Source organism: Ovis canadensis, chromosome 3 (genome assembly GCF_042477335.2).
Source record: "Ovis canadensis isolate MfBH-ARS-UI-01 breed Bighorn chromosome 3, ARS-UI_OviCan_v2, whole genome shotgun sequence".
Taxonomy (NCBI): domain Eukaryota; kingdom Metazoa; phylum Chordata; class Mammalia; order Artiodactyla; family Bovidae; genus Ovis; species Ovis canadensis.
The window spans coordinates 62507780-62529386 of NC_091247.1; the positions used below are offsets into that span (position 1 = coordinate 62507780).

At 52.5% G+C, this 21607-nt stretch overlaps 1 protein-coding gene across 1 annotated transcript in view; it reads left to right on the plus strand.

Moving 5' to 3' along the window:
- The window catches only part of SH3RF3 (SH3 domain containing ring finger 3), a 159400-nt gene that overhangs the window by 128971 nt on the left and 8822 nt on the right, over window positions 1-21607 (plus strand). Inside the window, exon 8 of the mRNA XM_069583212.1 lies at window positions 7011-7321. Coding sequence (XP_069439313.1) covers window positions 7011-7321 — 311 coding nt within the window. The remainder of the gene's footprint in view (window positions 1-7010; window positions 7322-21607) is intronic.

A 21607-nucleotide genomic window follows, 5' to 3' on the forward strand; every position in this document is an offset into this window, starting at 1 on the left:
ACGACTTAGCAACTGAACAACAAGAGTCCTTCATATATGTTTCTTTTTTTCCCTTAAATTAGTGAAAAGTGATGTCTGTTTTTCACCTGGCCAGTAGGGCCCTGGAGAAGAGCTAGTTGTCTCTGCCCTGGAAGAATCTGCAGCGATATTGCTTGTGGCCGACCTCTCGGCCCAGCCATTACCCTCCAGCTGGCCATGGCTCAGGGCAGCTGATGGTGCTCATTGTAGCCTCCAGCTGTGGATGCAGCCCCTGAGGCCTAGAGATCGCGTGCTCAGGGAGTGCCCGTTCGCTGCTGCACAGCTGGGGAGACGTGCACTGAGGTGCTGGTCTCCTGGGCCTGGAGCTCCCAGGCAGGGCCTCCTGCTTGTGGCCCCCTCGTCCATTCCCCAGCCTGCTCTGTGCTCCATGATGCTGAGAGCCATGGCAGGCCTGCCTCTCATGGAGTGTACATCCATCCCAGCCACCCAGCTTTGCACCAAGTGCCCTACGAGGGCCTGTCCACACTCCACCATATCAGGAACCCACCAGTTCAAGGAGGAATATGATCTGCCCATCTCATTTATGGAATGGAATAACAGCAGAATCAAAGAAATCGGCAAGCCAGAGCAGAACAACACTCTCTGTGTCCTCAATCACCATGGTAACCAGCATGGGTAACAGGCATGCTCTTCCATCTGTTTAATTCACGTGTGGGAGAGTGAGGCACAGGATGGTTTAATGGCATGCTGAGTGCGTTCCAGCCCAGGGCTCGTCCCCAACTCATGTGCCGCAGCCAGGATACAGGATGCCCCCATCACTGCAGTAATTAGGTATCTGGAGTCCCCACAGCATTTTCCACTTCCTTCTGTGTCTGGAGAGCAAGAACACACTGCTGACAGTGTGCACAGGCAGAGGATCACTCACTGCAGTGACTGCCCCATCTCAGCAAACCCCAGCTCTGGCACCTGGGAGATCCTTGTTAGTGTCCTCAGACCAAACACAGTCATGGACAAATGCCTGGTTGCCTTGGCCATGGTGCCCAGAGGGCAAGGGCCCCACATAGCCATTCATTTATCAGCAAAATGCACTAGGAGAGAGCTGGGTGCAGGAGGGCTCTGCTGGGGTCTGGACCCATTTCTATCCCCCACCTTAGAGAGGAAGATGAGGAGACCCAGGTTACAGTGGAGTTTGAAAAGCACTGGGTGGAGTCTTGGGGGCTGTGAAGATATAGGGAGCAGGAGGGGTGCCTCCCTCAGACCAAGGAGGAAGGAGGGGGCAACTGTGGAGGGGCCTGTGGACCATCTCCAGGAGGATATGATGCTGTCTTGGTTCCTAAAGGACAGACAGGAAATACCTGAGTGGACCAAACAGATGGGGAATTCTGGCCATGAAGGCATGGAGATGAGCAGGACCACAGTTTGTGCTTGGAGTGATTATGACTGTTTTAGTGTGACTGAGACAGAGGTGGGAAGGAGGAGCAGTGTTGGTGACAGTTTCTCTGTAGAGGCAAGGTGGACGTTAGGTCTAAAGCTCAGAGCAGAGCGTGCAATGTGGAGCACGAGGGAGGCTCTGAGCCCCAGAGGGCAGGCGTGTTGGCGGCTGTGAGCCCTGTGACAAAGCTGAGGGAAGCAGATCAGGCTGTTTCTCTTCCACTGGGTCAAGGAACCTCAATTTTTATCCTGTGGGCAGCAGGGCTCCTAAGAGGATTTAAAATATAGATATAACCAGATTTTTATATGTAAAGGATAAAGCTAGATTTCTGCTCGTGGCCAAGATAAAGCAATGAGGTCAGGATTTACCCTCCCACCAGAAACAACTGAAAAAAACAAGGAATATATAAACAGTGGTTGTGAGACACTGGATACTAGAAGACCAAGGATGGTGATCCATGAGAGATGAGAACACAGAGGAAGATCCCAGCTCACCTCCCGGGGAGAAGGCCAGGTGTCAGCACAGGGACAGCATGGGGCCAGGCCAGAAGGCTCCCTGGGTGGGGGTATGGAGATGAGGGTCCGGATGACCGAGCCTCAGAGAGTGCAGTGTCCCTGGCTCAGGACACTGAGAACTGATGAGCAGGCATGTGAGGGACCACTTGAGCCAAGAGCACAAGCACTCTGCTGGGAAGTGCCTGTTCCCACCAGCCGGCTCCCAGGACACCAGGCACCGTGCAGAGGAGCTCACCTGGCTGGGGCAGCCGCACCTCGCCCACCTGTGTCTGATGGCAATAATGAAGCACCAGGCATGCAGAAGAGCAAGAAAACATGCCCCACAGCGATGAGATCAACCAACCAGTCATCAAAGCTGACCCAGAACAAAGATGCTAAAAAAGATGTTATAATTGCATTTCATATGCTCTAAAAGGTAAGTAGAAACATGGAAGATATTTTAAAGACTGAAATCAAGCTTCTAAAAATAACTACACAGTGTGAGATCAAGAATACACACTGGATGGCATTAATGGCAGATTAGACATTGCTTAGAAAATAGTAGTGAACTTGAAGATCTAGCAGTAGAAACTATGAAACAAAGAGATAGAAGAGAATTTTTTAAAATGAACAGAGCATCAGTGAGCAGTAGGACAATTTCAAGTGGCCAAATATATTTTTAATTGAAATCCCCAAAGTAAAGGAGACAAGGGTGGGACAGAAGAATGAGTTGAATAAACAATGACCAAAATTGTTCTAAATTTGATAAAAACTATAAACTCATGGATCAGTGGCACTCAGTGACTCCCAAGCACAAAGAACATGAAGAAGACTACAACAAGGCAAAGTATGATCAAATTGTTCAAAATCTGTGATGAAGACAACCTTGAGAGTTGCAATAAAGAAAAGATACATAGCATGGGAAAAAACAAGGGTGACAGTAGAGTTCTTGTCAGGAACACTACAAGTGAGAAGGCGGTGGAAAACCTAACAAGTCCTGAAAGCAATGCATCTGTCAAGTTAGGATTCTACACCCAACAAATGTCTCTCATAAATGAAAGCAAAATAAAGAATTATTCAGACACAGTGAAGTTAAAAAGATGTCACCACACACCATGAAAAATGTCAAACAGTTGTCTTTAGAAAGAAGGAAAAACATACCAGGTGGGAACAGGCATCTACACAAAGGTTACAGAATACAAGGTCAACATACAAAAGTCGATTTTGTTTCTCTCTGTACCAGGAATGATTTTTGGAAATTGGCACTTAAAAAATGATACCAATTTTGATAGCATTAAAAACATAAATTACTTAGGATTAAATCGGATGAAAGATGAATAAGACTTGAACACTCCAAAATATTGCAAATTAAAGAGAGAAATTAAGGAAGTCTTAAATATTTACAGAGATATACTTTATTTAGGAGTAAGAAAACTTAATGTTGTTAAGGTGTTTATTCTCCAAAAACTGACCTATGGAGTCAGTGGAGTACCAATCAAGATCTAACCCATTTGTTTGGTAGAACCTGACAATCTGCTACCTAGATTCATATAGGCATGCAGAGGACCTTGGCCAAAAAAACCTGGAAAAACAAAGTTGAAAGCTAACACTGATTTTAAGACACATTGTAAAGCCGCATTTCTCCACGCCAGGCTTCAACAGTACGTGAACTATGAATTTCCAGATGTTCAAGCTGGATTTAGAAAAGCCAGAGGAACCGGAGATCAAATTGCCAACATCTGTTGGATCATTGGAAAAGCAAAAGAGTTCCAGAAAAACATCTACCTCTGCTTTATTGACTACACCAAAGCCTTTGACTGTGTGGATCACAACAAATTGTGGAAAATTCTTCAAGAGATGGGAATACCAGACCACCTGACTTGCCTCCTGAGAAATCTGTATGCAGGTCAATAAGCAAGTTAGAACTGGACATGGAACAACAGACTGGTTCCAAATAGAAAAAGGAGTACATCAAGGCTGTAAACTGTCACCCTGCTTGTTTAACTTATATGCAGAGTACCTCATGAGAAATGCTGGACTGGATGAAGCATAAGCTGGAATCAAGATTGCCAGGAGAAATATCAATAACCTCAGATATGCAGATGAGACCACCCTTATGGCAGAAAGCAAAGAAGAACTAAAGAGCCTCTTGATGAAAGTGAAAGAGGAGAGTGAAAAAGTTTGCTTAAAACTCAACATTCAGAAAAGATCATGGCATACAGTCCCATCACTTCATGGCAAATAGATGGGAGAACAATGGAAACAGCAACAGACTTTATTTTTGAGGGCTCCAAAATCACTGCAGATGGTGACTGCAGCCATGAAATTAAAAGACGCTTGCTCCTTGGAAGAAAAACTATGACCAACATAGACAGCATATTAAAAAGTAAAGATATTGCTTTGCCAACAAAGGTCCATCTAGTCAAAGCTATGGTTTTTCCAGTAGTCATTATGGATGTGAGAGCTGGACTATAAAGAAAGGTGAGGGCTAAAGAACTGATGCTTTTAACTGTGGTGTTGGAAAAGACTCTTGAGAGTCTCTTGGACTGCAAGGAGATCCAACCAGTCCATCCTAAAGGAAATTAGTCCTAAATATTCATTGGAAGGACTGATGCTGAAGCTGAAACTCCAATACTTTGGCCATCTGATATGAAGAGCCGACTCATGGGAGAAGACCCTGATGCTGGGAAAGATTGAAGGCAGGAGGAGAAGCAGATGACAGAGACTGAGACGGTTGGATGGCAACACTGACTCGATGGACATGAGTTTGAGTAAGCTCCGGGAGTTGATGATAAACAGGGAAACCTTGTGTTTTGCAGTCCGTGGGGTCGCAAAGAGTCAGACACGACTGAGAGACTGAACTGAACTGGACTGATAAAGCCGCAGTCATCAGTGTGGTATTGGTGTGAAGACAAATGACTGGATCAATAAGTACTTTTTCTGAAAACATTAAAGTGCCCATTAAGTTGATGAGACAGGAGTCACAGTTGCTCTTGTCCAGATAACATGATGGAAGAATGGGGTGAGAAGTGGTGTTTCTGGTATGGAAGTGAGTTGAGACTCCTGGAAGAGGGAATCATGTGGGACTCCTACCCCTTGTTCTAGGCACAGAGAGGGTAGTTAATTTTGATACTTCAAGAAGCAATTGTGTGGATGTAAACAAATGGGACACAAGAGAGTTGACGTGCTGGCCTCCTCGGCTCCGGGATGAAGCTGATGGTGCTGGCTGACTCTCACCTCCTGCAGAAGACCCACAGGCAGACCCTTGAGGACATCTAAGGGCAGAGGCCATGCTGGGGGTGGTCAGTACTGAACCCCTTGCTGGGGGGTGCTCAGTACTGAGCCCCCTTCTAGGGGTGGTCAGTATTGAGCCCTTCTTGGGCGTGCTCTGTACTGAGACCCCTCCTGGAGTAGGGGAGGGAATGGAGCCCCACCTGGACTTGGAGGTGAGTCTAGCTCTGGCCTGAGGGCGGGGTTAGCTACAGGAGGGGGCGAAGTGACGGACAGGAGAAACTGAGTGCATGCCCCGGGCCTGGAGGCTGAGGGGTTGTGTCCAGACAGAGATGGCCCTGAAGTTGTGGACTTTCCAGCATCCGCTCCTCCATGCAACAGGACGTGATGGCCTGATAGTGAGGGAAGGACAGAGGTGACAATAAGCAGATCATTTTTCACTCACTTGCTTTTTGTAAAGCGCCCACTGAACCCAGTCCTGGGAGGAGGAGTGGACCTGTGAGAGCTGGCAGGATTCAGGGGCCCAGAGTTACTGAGATGACAGGTTAGAGAAGTTGGGGGCAGACTGAGAGCAATGGCATGTCCACAGTCTTTCCTCCAGCAGCCCACGTCTACTCTGGTGTCACAGACCAGCAGGCTTAGCTGGTAACAGGCACACATTTGGGTCCTGCCAGGCGGGTGACTGAGGGCCCATGGATTCTAACCCTCGTACCAGCTGTGAAGTGAGCCCCACCTCTCCTGGGAAGTGTTCTTTTCTTCTCCAGTGGTTTAGTTCTGTGAAATCTGTACAGGTGTTTTAGCTGAGTTCTCTTTTCTCAGACACAAATATTCTGAAACAATTTTATTCAGCGCTTACTATGTGCCAGGCACCATTCCAGCTGTTTGGAACATGTTAGTGAATGAAACGTGAAGATCCCACCACGCAAAACTTACGCTGGGGTAGGGAGGTAGACGGTGAGCCTTCATCGGTGATCATGGCTAATGCTTGGCCAGCTTGACCACTGGGTATGGGAGCCAGGGGCTGGGCCATAACTTCCAGTTCCAGGTGGAGACCGCCCAGCCACGCTGTCCAGAGATCCCCTCACATTCAGTGGTGCCTGGTAACCCAGGGCCTCCCCAGGCTTCTTCCAGGCTCCTCCACAGTGTCCACTAAAAAAAATACGCACAACCTAAAAGCTGAGAGTTAGGTTTTATTCAGTAGGAATGTTAGGACTCGAGCCCAGGAGACAGCATCTCAGGTGACCCCGAGCGTGCTTTGAGGAGAAGGAGCCAGGCTACATACAAGTTTGCAGGGAGAGGCAGGTAATGTAAATATTAAAAGATTACTGTTAATTAAGAGAAAACTATATCTCTCACATGAAGAGATTTAGTGATCTTCTATGTATGGGAAGATACAAGCGTCCAGGATTGCTGAAATAATTTCTTTCATATGCACATAACTATCTGGGGCCAATCCTGCTTCTTTATTGTTCACAGACTAATTCCTTGTTCACCGTCAAAGAAGGTGAATGTAACGGGTGTGGTCGCCTCTCATATCCCCCCAGCTCCTCAGCGCTTACAGGAGAGGAAGCAGCTGATGGCTTCCAAATAGCTGGCTTTGTTTCACCTGGGCTCAGAAATGTGCATTTGGAAAAGGCTTGTAGAGAGTAAAGCAGGAAACATTTCATTTCACTAGGGGCTTCAGGTCTAGAAGGGTTGAACAGGATGTTTGTAAAACTGGAGTGTACTGGCAGACAACTGCAGTTCATACTGTAGGAACCTGGGAAGGGCCAAGGCGAGGGCCTCGGCAGAGGTGTGGGCGGGATGGTGAGGCCGAAGCCCCAGGATTGCCTGCAGACTGACCTTCCCCCGCCCTCTCCACCCCTCTCTCCCAGCTGCCCACCAGGCCCAGGTCCAGGGCCGGCCGACCGCCACGGTGTCGCCCCTGCGCACTCAGAACTCCCCGTCTCGCCTGCCCGCCAGCCTCAGGCCTCCCGCCTTGGGGTCCCCGCAGCACAGCCCCCAGCCAGTGACGCAGTGCCCCCGGCCGGCCATCCCGCTCGCCTCGGCAGCCTCGGCCGTCACCCCTCCCAATGTCAGCGCCGCCAACCTCAACGGGGAGGCTGGAGGGGGCCCCGCTGGTGGCCTGACCGCATCCAGCCCCACCGGCGCGGGAGGCAGACCAGACGAGAGGAAAAACGAGAAGGTAAGTGCCAAGTGGGTGGTCCTACTTCTTTGGCATCAGACGCCTTTTAGAGAGGGCGATCCAAGCCCAGTGTGCTCACACACATCAAAAAAACACCCACCCCCTCCTCAAGACACTTCAGTTCCTTCTGGAGAAAAGTCGTGGTGAACTACTCGCTTTGCTGGGATTAGACACTGCCAGGTGTCAGGACGTCTAATAACACGTCCACAGACCTCATGCGCATGTGAGCAGTTGCCATCCCCCCCTCCGTGCTCTGTCCACAGTGCACACCAGGGCAGCAGGGACACAGGCCAGGGGAGAGTGCCGGCCTCCTCGTAGGTGTGGCTGGCCCTCAACTCTTCCCCAGCAGTGAGGGAAGTGGGCTTATTTCAGGCAGAAACTGAGCCTGGGGAGCTGGCCTCAGTCACCATCAGCTAGCGGTCAGCTGACCCAAGACCGGAGTCCAGATTTCTATGTCAGTGCCGCAGATGGAATCATAATTCAGACCACATATGTAACTTGCCATCTTCCTGTAGCCACATTGTGGAAAGTTAAAAATAAGATAAAAAGTGAAATTCATTTTAATGGTGTAATCTACTAGACCCAATATCCAAAAATGTTGTCATTTCAGCATGGTATCTGTATAAAAAAATCGATGAGCTGTTTGACCTTTCTTCACTTTTGGTCTTTCAGGGCAAGTGAGACGTGTCCAGTGGTCAGGCCACTGTGCTGCCCAGGCTGTGCTGGACGGCGGGCCCGATCCCCAGCAGGGGTCACTCCTTTTATTGGCCTCACTGTCCAGGTGGCTTTTTCTCATACTCTTGGCTTTGCTACAGCCTGGGGTATTTTTTTTCTCTCTCTCTCTAGTGTACGCTTTTTAAAAATACTCATTCACATATTTGTGTTGCCCTTGTGGCTCAGATAGTAAAGAATTCTCCTGCAGTGGAGGAGACCTGAGCTCAGTCCCTGGCTTGGAAAGATCCCCTGGAGAAGGGAACGGCTACCCACTCCAGTATTCTGGCCTGGAGAATTCCTTGGATAGAGGAGCCTGGCAGGCAGTCCTTAGGGTCACAAGAGTGGGATACAACTGAATGAGCTTTCACTTTAGGGGCTTCCCTGGTGGCTCAGCTGGTAAAGAATCCGCCTGCAATGTGGGAGACCTGGGTTCGATCCCTGGGTTGGGAAGATCCCCTGGAGGAGGGTATGGCAACCCACTCTAGTATTCTTGCCTGGAGAATCCCCATGGACAGAGGAGCCTGGTGGGCTACAGTCCATGAGGTCTCAAAGAGTTGAACAAAACTGAGCGACCAAGTACACCACACATGATGGTAGGGATACAGTGACATGTTTAATGAAAACTCAGGAATGTGCAATCTGAAGAAATCGTGAAGATGAGGCTTTTTTTTTTTTTTTTTTTGGAATTGTCCCTGGACTTTTTTTAAAAAGGTTTTTCATTTTGGGCTGTGCTGGGTCTTGGTTGGTGCATGGGCTTTTCTCTAGTTGCAGTGAATGGGGGCTACTTTCTGGCTGTGGTGTGCAGGCTTCTCAGTGCACGGCTTCTCTTGCGGCAGAGCACAGGCTCTGGTATTCAGGCTTCAGCACTTGCGGCACGTGTGCTCAGTAGCTGCGGTTCCCTGGCTCTAGAGCACAGGCTCCATAGTTGTGCACACAGGCTTAGTTGCTCTTGACGTGTGGAGTCTTCCCAGATCAGAGATGGAACATGAGCATCCTGCATTGGCAGGCAGATTCTTTACCACTGAGCCACCAGGGAAGCCCCAAAGTTGAAGCTCTTAAACAACCAGGCACCTTTTCCTAAAGTGAAGAACCACTGGTTTGTGAATTTATTTCCCCCATTGGGCATCCATGCGCCAAGCAAGCCGCTGCCCATGCTGTTTCTAAGATGTGGACTAGGAGGAGGGCTTTGCTGGCTCTGTAACCAGCATATCGGTTGTTGCCAAAGTGTTTCCAGTTTCAGGACAGGCCCTGGCTTTCTGTGCCAGTGCCTCCGGCCCTGCCAGCCCCACCAGCAGGACAGGGGGAGGCATCCTGCAAACATCCTACCCAGTGGGGGAGTGGACTAGGTCTGACCTCACCAGGACTGGCATCCCCTGCAGGCCCCAACATCACACTGACCTCTGCGGGGAGGACAGGCCCCCACACAGGGCACCCTGCCCGCAATCAGAGCTGCATCCCCAGTGGGGCTCAATTACACAGGAAACTCACTGAGCATACAGCCCAGGAGGCACATTCTCAAGGGCTTCAGGAACCCTGTTCACCCCACAAATGAGTCGCTGAGGAGTCCGGTGGTCGTCTGGCCCCCCATGGGCCATGGAGACCTGTGTCCTCCCAGGGACATGTGTGCTGGGCAGACCTGCCTGCTGCGGCGCTGGAGTTGGTGCCCTGGTGGGTGGAGGGCCCTTTGCTGACTGCCCCAGGCCTCTGGAGGCCTCATGACCTCAGCCCTTCACCTTGGCTCCCTACAACTGGACTGCTGGTGGGAGAAGGCGGGCTGGCGTGAGGCAGATGAGTGCTCCTCGGGCAGACAGTGAGCCCATCCTGAAAGCACATGTCCCCACTGTCAGAACAGTGAGGCTTTACAGGCAGCTTACTTTTGGAGAGAATGTGCCATCAGAGTATCCCTCCGCCGGTGACACGGGTAGGTCGCAGACTCTGAAGTAGGACAGGACAGGGCCCTCTGGTCTGCGGAGAGCTCAGAGCCAGCCTGGGACCTTCTCCTCTGCACTCTCCCAGAAGGGCCTGGCCAACCTCCAGGCCTCCCTCTGAGGCCCCTGGCCCTTGTCCTGGGCTGAGCCTCAATCTACCAACTTCTGGGCCTTCGCTCAGTGTGGTGCTGGTGAGCTTTCAGGGTGTGATGCACACCTGGGGGCCAAGGCCAGGCATCTGGTAACCCCCAGGAGTGAGGCCAGGCCTTGGTGCTCAGCCAGTGCCCATGCCCTTTCCTCGGGCCTGTTGGTCAGCTTCTCCTGCTGGGTGCCCAGGGCATCAGGGTATGGGGTGGGGGATGGGGGAGGGCAGGAGCCAAAACTACTACACAGTGAGTGGAGCTTGAATTTGGAGAAGGAGGGCCCAAATGAATGGATGTGTGTGAAAGGCGTGGAGGCTCACATTGCTGCCCCTGTGGGGGCTCCAGGGGCTTCTGCTGCTTGATTCCTGCATCAGTGAGGTAGCAGCGTGGCACCTGTCACCATGCCATTGGAAGGAGGAAGTGCTCATTCGTGCTTTATTGTTCCATCACTCAGTCATGTCTGGCTCTTTGTGACCCCATGGACTGCAGCACACCAGGCCTCCCTGTCCTTTGCTATCTCCCAAAGTTTGCTCAGATTCATGTCCATTGAGCCAGTGATGCTATCCAACCATCTCATCCTCTGTCGTCCCCTTCTCTTGCCTTCAATCGTTCCCAGCATCAGGGTCTTTTCCCATGAGTCGGCTCTTCACATCAGGTGGCCTAAGTACTGGAGCTTCAGCTTCAGCATCGATCCTTCCAATGAATATTCAGGGTTGATTTCCTTTAGAACTGACTGGCTTGATCTCCTTACATACATGCCTAGCATAGGTATTTGGACGAAAGTATTAGGAGCCACTCTTGCCTGGAAAATCCCATGGATGGAGGAGCCTGGTAGGCTGCAGTCCATAAGGTCACAAAGAGTCAGACACGACTGAGCGACTTCACTTTCCCTTTTCACTTTTATGCATTGGAGAAGGAACTGGCAACCCACTCCAGTGTTCTTGCCTGGAGAATCCCAGGGACAGGGGAGCCTGGTGGGCTATGGGGTTGCACAGGGTCGGACATGACTGAAGTGACTTAGCAGCAGCACCAGAAGCATTAGGTATCTGACAGTTCACTGAAGGCCAGACCCCATAAGAACTGCGGGTTAGATATAGATGCACAGCTTCTTTTCCTGAAGCTCCTGAGGAAAGATTAAAAGGGGATTTGATTTTGCAGTTTCAGAAAAAGGACACTTACTGTTGCCAAACCAAGAGATGCTGCCTACTTGAAATGAACCTGGGCCAGTTGGCATTCTGTTTGTGAAACGGTACTTGTTCATCTCCACACTGGAGGCTCCATTTCCTGTGTCCACCAAGAAACAAGGGTGTAAAGGGTTTTTAAGGTCTTAGTTTCACACCTGACATTTAGCCTGAAGGATGGATGACACCCAAGAAAACTATTCCAGTCAGAAGTTGGGTTTTTGCTGCAAAACATTAAACCAAAATTCATTTTTTTAGAGTGTTGATTTTTTTTTTTTTGGCTGTGCTGGGCCTTTGTTGCGTCAGGCTTTCTCTAGTTGCAGTGAGTGGGGCTACTCTTTGTTGTGGTGCTCAGGCTTCTCGTTGTGGTGACCTCTCACTGCAGAGCAGGGGCTTCTAGGTGTTCGGGCTTCAGTAGTTGTGGCAAATGGGCTTAATTGTCCCAGGGCATGTGGGATCCTCCAAGACCAGGAATCGAACCTGTGTCCCTTTCATTGGCAGGCAGATTCTCAACCACTGGACCACAAGAGAAGTCCCCCAAATTCATTTTTAAAATAGCAATAAACTCTACAAATGGAAACGATTTGTGACTCACCTGTAATAGCCACCTCCTGTAAGTCTCCCAGGAGGGCAAATGTTACTGTAACTAATCAGGATGGGGGAGATTTGACACCTGAACACCCAGAGCAGCCAGGAGAGCTGGTACAAAAGGTGGATGTCCAAGTACATCCGAGCGGCCGTGGGCCATGGGCCCAAGAGATCCAACCTCAGCTAGAATGATCTGGTACAGAATTCCAGCCCAGCACTAGTGCTGTCTTCTGAGACCGCTGAGTCCTCATCAGAGGTGGGAGACTTTTTTTCCAGTCCTTCATGCCCAGGGAATCTCAGCTGATGTAACCAGTTCAAGAGAAAAACCTGGGCACAGCCCATAAACCGAAGGTAGTACCCACAGGAGGCCAGGCCAGCAGGTGGCCCTCAGGAACTGCAGTGCCTTCCCATCTTGTCACACATGCCATCGTGTGGGCAGCTGTGTGGAGGCAGGGGCAGCATCCCCACTTTGGGGCAGGACAGGAGCTGCAGACCTGCGCTTCCCTCCAGGGCGAGATCACTCTGGGGGCAGGCTTGACTGTTATGAACTCCCTATTTCCTTCCAGGCCACATCTTAATAAATTATAAGACATGTTCGCCCGTGGCCTGGGAATGAAGCACATTCATCTTTTTAGAGGATTCACTCTCTTTGCAACCATATCTCAAGTAGAACTGATGGGTCAATTTAAAGAAAATGTTATCACTTCATGGTCTCTTTGTAAGACTAGCAGTTGTGGCTGCATTTCTGGCTGCATCCACTGTCTTCTAATGTCTTTGCTTTTTATCACCTTAGACAAGTCCGGGAAATTTCTGTTTAATGCTAAGATGGGAGAAAGTGAAAAAGCTGGCTTAAAACTCAACATTCAGAAAACTAAGATCATGCCATCCAGTCTCATCACTTCATGGCAAATAGATGGGGAAACAATAGAAACACTGTCAGACTTACTTTCTTGGGCTCCAAAATCACTGCAGTTGGTGATTGCAGCCATGAAATTAAAAGACGCTTGCTCCTTGGAAGAAAAGCTATGACAAACCTAGACAGTGTATTAAAAAGCAGAGACATTTATTTGCTGACAAAGGTCTGTCTAGTTAAAGCTATGGTTTTTCCAGTAGTCATGTATGAGGGTGTGAGTTGAACCATAAACAAGGGTGAGCACCGAAGAATTGATGTTTTCGAACTGTAGTGCTGGAAAAGACTCTTGAGAGTCCCTTGGATGGCAAGGAGATTAAACCAGTCAATCCTAAAGGAAATCAACCCTGAATATTCACTGGAAGGACTGATGCTGAAGCTCAAGCTCCAATATTTTGACCACATGAGGCGAAGAGCTGACTAATTGGAAAAGATCCTAATTCTGGGAAAGATAGAAGCCAGGAGGAGAAAGGGGTGACAAAGGATGAGATAGTTGGATAGCATCACTGACTCAGTGGACGTGAGTTTGAGCAAGCTCCAGAAGATGGTGAAGAAAGCCTGGTGTGCTGCAGTCCATGGGGTCACAAAGAGTCAGACACGACTGAGCAACCGAATAAAGATGGGACTAATGTCTTCTGCTGATTACAAAAGTCTTTCTTCATTATTGGTTTGTTCAATCAGAGTTCCACAGAGAAGCAGAGCAAATAGAGAGAGGTACATTTACACACCTCAGGGCCTGAGTTAATGCTCATCCGAGGGCCTGGGTCCTGTGATGATCACGGAGGCTGGAAGCCAAAGACCTTGGCACCGACAGGCTGACAGAGGTCGGGAATCAAGGTGCTATCTGGAGGCAGAAGGTCTTTCGCAGGAAACCTTGCTTGTTCCCTAGGCACTTGACCGCTGGTGCCAGCCACCCGGCCATCAAGGCCCATGCTGCAAGGAGCCTGCTTTCCTGAAGCCCCAGCTTGTGGAGTTGACCACATCTGGACACACCTTCCCCACAGTGTCCAGACAAGGGGCTGACCACTGGCCCCACAGCCTGGCCAACCTGCCGTACAAAGCAGCCATCACAGTGTACCCTGTTAGCCGGACCCCGAGCCCAACTCTGACCCAGCCTCATCTCTGAGTAAAGACAGTGAAGGGGCTTGCTTCTGCTGATGTGAGATCACTGTGCTACGAGCCACTGGGACGAGCTGACCCCCACAGGGGCATGCCGAGTCCTCTATGATGTTTGTGCTTCTCCGTGGTGTCTTGTAACTGCAAGGCCGAGGTATAAAGTCAGCACTGCTGATGTTCCATGATGAGGAATGGGAGAGTGAAGAAACAAAGGTGTTTTATAGGTATACACACACGGCTGCATTCCTAACAGAACAAGGCAATCTCTGTGCTGACCGCAGTTGTCATGTCTGTAACTGCCTCTCCTACCACCCGCTCCGTTGCCTCTTTGCCTCCAGCAAACAGCTCGGCTGCTGTGCTTCTGATCTGGGGACCCAGGGCTCCATGCTGAAGGGTCTGGGCCATCAGCTGTCCTGCTTGGGATGAGCTGTTGTCATTTCCCAATGACCCTGAGCATAGGGCATGGTGACACTGAGATGCCCCAAGGGGTCTCCTGGATCCAGACTCACTGGATCTTCAAGAGGTCACTGTACCACTCTGTCAGGCTGCCTGCTTGTGGACAGTGAGGGGCAGGGTGAGACCAGTGAATTCCACGAGCAGGGGCCCATCGTCAAGTTTGATTTTTTCCAGAAGCATTGCTATGTAAAGTATCATGATGCTGGGTAAGGTATTCCCTGAGTCCACAGACAGGAGTTTTGGCAGAAGCATTGCATGTGGGGGAGGAGCCATGAGTCCAGAATAAGTGACTATTTCAGTGGGAACTAAAAGCTGCCCCATCCGTGGTGGAAGTGGTCCCGTGTAATCAGCCTGCCGCCAGGGCGCACTGACCGTCCAGAGGTGGGGGGGGTGTTGGGGGCTCATTGCTGGTCTCTGGCAGACTGGGCAGTCGGCAGTGGCCGCAGCCAGGAGGTGCTGGTGGGAGGACACCTGTGATATTGAGCCGACACTTTGCCTCTGTCCCTACCACCGTGGCCACTTTGATAGGACTTGCTGGGGAGAGAGCTGACTGGTGGCCACAGGATGGGTCATGAGCCCCTCTTTGCTGAGGTCACCCTGGGAGCATACACGGGACACGAGTTATGTCTGTGTTTTCTGCCCATTCAGAGAAGGCTGTCACGTGACATGAGAAAGCCACTTGTGTGCAAAACAAGGCTAGGGCTTGTCTACAAGACCTGTGCCTGTTTTTATGTAGAAACCATATTCCTTATTGCGTGTGTGGGAGGATGGGGGTGCCCATATTCTGTGAAGATGGGAGGCAGAGCTAGTATTTAAAGGGTTAGGCTGAGCAGAGAGCTCCCGGTCGCTGCTGGTGGGAATATTAATAGAAGATGGTACACATGGTCTGGAAGAGAGCCCAGCGGTCCCTAGAGACATGAACCCAGCCACTCACTCCTGGAGGTCTTCCTAGGAGAGAGGGAATCTCCTGCCCCATGGGCTCCAGAATGAGTGTGCAGAGCAGCTTCGTTTGTGACGACTCCGAGTGTGACACAGCGCAGAGGTCAGGCGGCTGTCGGGGGGATGGGCGTGTCTGGTGCATGGCACCAGGGACAGCAGAGCAGTAAAGGGAGGAGGTGCCAGGCCACACTGCAGCAGAGCATCATTAGAGCCATGGTGGGAAAAGGACACAGCCTGGGTGACACCGCTTCTGTTGGTGGCTGTCACACCAGCCCGTCCGGGCAGTGGGCAAGCCCAGAACTGCTTCTGGTCAGTGGAGCAGAGCCCCCCTGGGGTGGAAGGACCCATCTCAGCAGGCTGACAGCACCCCCACCAGAGGGTCCAAGGACCTCATCACAGAATGAAAATGAGCTCCCCTGCTCATCAGTGAAGGAGGAGTCTGACGGGGGGCTCTGCAGGACCCAGAACCCTCGGCAGTGTGCCTCACACACTCACACCCCTACAGGGCCCCCTCCCCAGAGACCGACTCCCCCGTGACCAGAAATCCTGGCAGCACGTCATCAATCCTTGCTTTCCAGAACTCACCCTTTTCCTCACTGCACACCTGGGCTGCCCTCAGCCACCCATGTGCTCTTTGACCCACTGACAGCAGAATCTTGGTGCGCGCTTGCTTGGTGGTGAGCCCTGGCTTGTGCCCCGGCTCAGAGCTGAACAAGTGGGTGCTCCATAGGTCGCCCTGGAACCTGGAGGCAGGGCCCATCGAAGGGCAGCAGGGAGATACGCAGGGAAGCTGCAGGCGGCTCCTCAGCCTCCTGTGCAGAGAAGCCTGCCTTCCAGCCAGAGAGACACTCATAGTTTGTGAAGGACACTGACACCTCCCTCCTCTGTGCCGATGGCAAGAAAACACTGCCACTGAGGCAAGACTGGGGAACAACAAAGTCCATCCCAGGGAGAGATGTGGGCTTTGTGGCCCCTCTCTGTGCTGGGCTGAGTCCTTGCCCCAGGGCACACGCTGGGAGAGGGTCCAGGGCCTCCGCTTTCGGCACCCGTAGTAGAAACGGCCCCAGGAGTCAAGTCGTGGAAGATAAACTTACCCACAACCCATAGGCAGCCCTCCCTGCCCTTTGGCGTGAGCAGCTCTAGTTAAACTTTTCCCACATCCTCCTGCCAGGATTGCTTGCGAGGTGGACTCTGAGGCCCTCCCTCCGTCTGCGAGGTGGCCACTTCCTCCCTGTTAGATCAGCAGCTCAGAGAGGAGCCAGGAGGGGCTCCTGGTGACCTGAGTTCACTGGGGTCCTGACACCTTGAGTTCTTCCAAATTTCTGTCCTTTCCTAATCATTCTAGTGTGATGATGACAAGCAGCCATGTGCATGTGGTGGCAGCTCTTTAGAGTATAGGAGCAGAAGAGCCCAGTCAGGCCCTTCTCAGGGAGGAGCAGCCAGGCCAGGGTCTGGGATTTGCAGGGCTGAGGCCGGCCACTCCGAGCTGGTGCCCAGGTGGTGTCACCTGACATTGCCTGGAAACAGCTGTGCTAAGAAGGACATGAGTCCAGGAAGACAACTCCGGTGTCTCTGAGATCTGGCAGGCCTGGTTGTTAGTGCTAGTGGAAATAGCAGCTTAGATCCCTACCTGAGCCTCCGAGATCCTGCATCCCGCTGGTGTGGCCAGCCCCTCCCCTGTGGCGACCGTCCTGCCGCCGTTTTTCTGGTTGGATGAGGTAGTTTCTACCCATCTGTTTGTTTAAAAAATTTTTCAGAAGTACCTGCACTTGGCACACCTGAGTAGATAAGGATGTGTTTGATCTTCCTTGTTCCATTCCAGAACCCTGTCTGGAGGATACCAGGTTTTGCAGAGATTTCATCTGAATGCATTTCATTTAATCTAATATTTTGTGGTGGCCCCACATATGTTCTATAGAAAACAAGCAGAGGCCCATTGGAAACGTACATTCAAAGCAAGGTTGTCCTGGTGGAGGAAGCCGAGAGCAGCCCAGATACAGCCTAGAGCCAGAGGGCTGTTCTGACTTCACGCCTCTGCCATCTGCCCTCTGGCCTGACCTCCTCGGAAGCAATCTTAAAGACATTAGTGTTGAGCTATAAATCCTGCCAAGTTAACAGGCCTTCCTGCATCAGGGTGAGAAGAGAAAGGAGAAGGTCAGAACGCTGAGTCCAGGGAAAGCTGTGATGCAGTGAAAGCTCAGCGTTTTAACCCTCCCTCATCTCACTGTGTCCTGCCCAGTGGCTTCTTGCCTGGGGACAAGGGTACCGCCCAGAGGTCTGGTCTGGCCCCGCTCCAGGGCCGGGCTCCTGTGGGAACTTCCCCGGTGCAGGCACCACTGCCCATGGGGCTGGGTTACAGCACAAATTCAAGTAGTGGTCCATGTAGGGGAGGGGGTAGAAAATAACATACAGAGGCTGAAGACCTGAAGGCGTGCAGGTGGACAGAGCAGATGAGAGAGAAACAAGCTCTCCCAGAAAGGACTGCTCACCAGGGATGGGCTGCCCAGCCCACCACCCCCACCCCAACAGCCCCGCTGCCCAGAGAGAACCTGAGGGAGCCACTCTGGGAGGCCTTGGGACCCCACTTCCCACTGGGCCTCACCCGCGACCACTCTCTCCTGGGGTGTCTCCTGTTGGGGGAAGACATTTCTCTCCCCTTCTGGGTCCTTCTGGCAGATTTAAGAACTAAATGAGGTGTATCAATAGGAGGATATCGAAGTTTAATAACATGTGCACGTGGGAGAGATCCAGGAAAAGTGAATCACCAGAATGGGGGAGGCCTCACCTTGAACACCATCTCTGCTCAGGCCACAGGAGGAGGGTGGTGGTGGTGGAGGGGGTGGGGTTGGGATTCATAGAAGAGGAAGGAGTTTCACATGGAGATGGGAAAGCAGGTGCTTGCTAAATGCGAGGCCAGGCAGGACCCTGGACACAGAGCGGCGTCTGAACAGACCGACCACAGGCTCTGCCCTGTACACACACCTGGCCTCACTGCCATTGCCCAGGGAAGCCCCTTCTGGGAGCTGCCCTCTACCCACCTGCTTCTCGGCATTAGTGGAGGCTCCTCCTGAGTCTTCTGATTCTTAAAAAGAATCATAAACAGATTATGGTATTATATATATATATAAATCATAAAAGGGCTTCCCTGGTAGCTCAGATGGTAAAGAATCTGCCTGCATTGTGGGAGATCTGAGTTCAGTCCCTGGGTTGGGAAGATCCCCTGGGGAAGGGAACGGCTACCCACTCCAGTATTCTGGCCTGAAGAATTCCACACTGTATAGTCCACAGGATCGCAAAGAGTCGAACCTGACTGAACGACTTTCACTTTCACTTCACGTGCCAGTGAGATGGGACTTGGGGCAGCACACATAGTCCCCTCACTCCTAACCACTGTCTGTGCGGCCCAATCCCACCAGCACAGCCGCCCTTCTCCTGGGGGCACTGCGTCCCCACCCCCGGAGCAGCCCGCTTGCTCGGGTCAGTCCGCAGAGATGCGGTCCTGGGTGGGGCTCCCCTGGATTTCTAGAGGAACCTTCCTTGCCTCTGTTTGGACTCATCACCCTAGATTTGGGGTGTGGCTCCCACTCGGGATGAATAAAGTGAGGCTGGCAGGATGGCAGTTTTCAGAGCCTGCGGGTGTTCAGAGACACAGATCCAGGGGGCTTGGCCTAGAATATGTACTAGTCGACCCATGGGTGCCAGACTCCCAGCTGCTCCTTGGGATAGTGGGTGTGGGGCCCCAGCCTGGAAATTGCAGGACTTCCCAGAGCCCAGGAAGTACCTTAGTTCTGACCCATGAGGCCCTGCCCTCACTCGTGACTAAAGAACCCTGTGGCCTTCCCAGGGCCCACCCAGCTGGCCCATTTTGGCACCAGGGAGGGCAGCACCCCTCCCCGAGTCCCTCTCCATAGCTCTCCAAGGGCTTCTGGGTCATTCTGTCTCCATCTCCTCGTCCCCTGGGGAGACACATACTATGGAGTCATCATGCCCCAGCTTCCCAGAGCTGCTCCAAGCTGGTCATGTCAGCCCCCAGGTTGCAGAACCAAGGGTGGGGGTGATTGGGATGCAGTGTAGCCCTGGGTGCAGAAGGCCATCGCCAGCATCTGCCTCGGGCTGCTGGAGGGGAGGGACGGGCAGACCCTGGGAGCCTGACACCCGAGCAGTCCTGCGCTGTCAGTCGGGGAGCCTCACCTCACAGGACGTGGGGCAGCTGGTCAGAGCTTCATAGCCACCGCCCTTCACCTTGTCGTTTCTCAGCTGAATTAAACCATAGCCTCTTATCCCTGGTGAAGGGCGTGACTTGCTTTGAGAAGCTACCTGCACCCAGCCTGGCAAGTCCAGGGGCTTCAGAGAACCCAGGAAGCACCTCTGTTCAGAGCCGTGAGGCCCTTCATGGCCCAGCAGGTTACACTCCTGTTGGGGAAAGACATTCAGGCCTTCTCCTTCCTGTTCTGGCTCTGCTCACAGCCCCTGCAGCTCAGCACAGGGAAGAGGCCCCCTCCGCCACACATGTCACCACAGCCTGTGGGAAGCACAGCGTGAACACTCGCATCCTGTGAGGACTGCTGTCTGAAGAGACGAGGTCCTGGCACTGTTCCTCTGGCTGAGCGTGGCACTTCCGTGCCCAGACAGTGAGATGCAGCCGTGGAGAGACACCTGTGTGTCACTGGGTAGACTGGTGGCCTCAGAAAGAAGTCTCCAGCCAGCTCTGGTAACCATGGTGACAAGAGGGTGCTAGGGACAGCAGGCAAATGTCTGGCATGTCTTATTTCATCCGGTCCCCAGGCAGCTCTCCCGAGCAGGGACTGTCGTCACCCCCACTCCACAGGTGAGGAAACGAGGCCCAGGGGCACCTGCTGGGAGGAGTGCCAGGTGGCGTGGCCCTTGCCCCCACCCTCTCATGTTGGGCCCCAGCCTGGCTTTGCACCCTGGGGCCCTTGGGGCAGGCGCATGTGCACAGGTCTCCTGCCTTCATAGAACCCTGGCCGCAGTGCCTCCTTCCCTGTGCTGGCCTTTGTGACACCACTTGGTGCAATGACAGAGTCCTGGGCTACACAGCAGAGGTGGGACCACTAGGGTCCAATCCTGAGTTCAGGGCCCTCACAGGGTGCTGACACCCCAGGGGTTTGGGCCACCCAGTCCTGGCCCTGGGAGGCTGTGACGGTGAGGAGTGGCGGATGTCAGCACTTGCTCGTCTGGTGGACCAGGGGCCACAGGGAGGTAACCCAGCCCCCCGCCCAGACCTGCTGAGCTAGAGCTCAACATAGCACCCAGGTTTCCTGCTATGGAGGCTGCTAGCCAGTCCATATCACACCATGGCCCTCACTGAACATGGGGTATCTCTGGGACAGCGGGGTACGCAGGACACTGTTGCAGTGTGTGGTTACCCGTAGTGCTGGGGGCCATGTGTCAGGGAAGCCTGAGGCTGGCAGGAGAAGGTGGGGCTCGGTCCCAGGAGCTCCAGGACCTGAGGCAGGTTTGGGCCAGTCAGCCCTGACCGTGTGATTGTTCTCGGGACACTGGATGGAGGCCCGGTGGGTCAGCAAACACTGAGTAAGGACCTGAGGCGCAAGGCAGTAACGCCTGGAGGGTGAAGGGAGAGCAAACTCCCTCACCCTCGCTCATGCTGCTCCAGCAGTTATGGAACAGGCAGTGTTGGGGTCAGAGAGTGGCTGGAATCCTGCATGCAGACTGCCAGCTCCCCTCCGATCCCGCTGCCCCTGCCTCCAGCACCACCCCGTGTCGATCAAACAACTCCAGCTTCTCAACCAGGCCCCCGAGGAGCTGTCCACTGTGTTGCTCTTCTCACAGGCCCCACCACCCGCCTCCCCACCTCCTGGCTTCTCACCTGGACCTGCCCAGCTGGCTGGCAACCAGCCCAGCTTTCGGGCCACCCCAACCCCACTCCTCCAAAACCACCTCCCTTCCCATCCGTGGAACAACAAAAGTTCTTTCTGGTACATTGTGTCTAGTACCCTGTGAGCAGAGCAACTTTTACAAGTTTTGTTTTCATCATGTTTCCTCTCAAATTAAGAAGAAACAACATTTGACATAATAAGTCAGAAAATACCAAAATATGTAATAAGATGAAGTACCGCTGAGCCCCTCCTGCACCTGCTCTCCTGAGCCAACATCGGCCGTCTGGGGGACTAGATCTGCGCTTCCCCGATGGCAGCGATGCCCCCAGGCCACTGAGGGTGGACGCAGTCGGAACATGGTCCATGACCCTTGACCCATGACCCTGAACTCCTGTCTCAGCTCGTGGAAATGTCCTTTTGGGCATCTGGCAGAGTGCACGTGTGTGGCTCTGT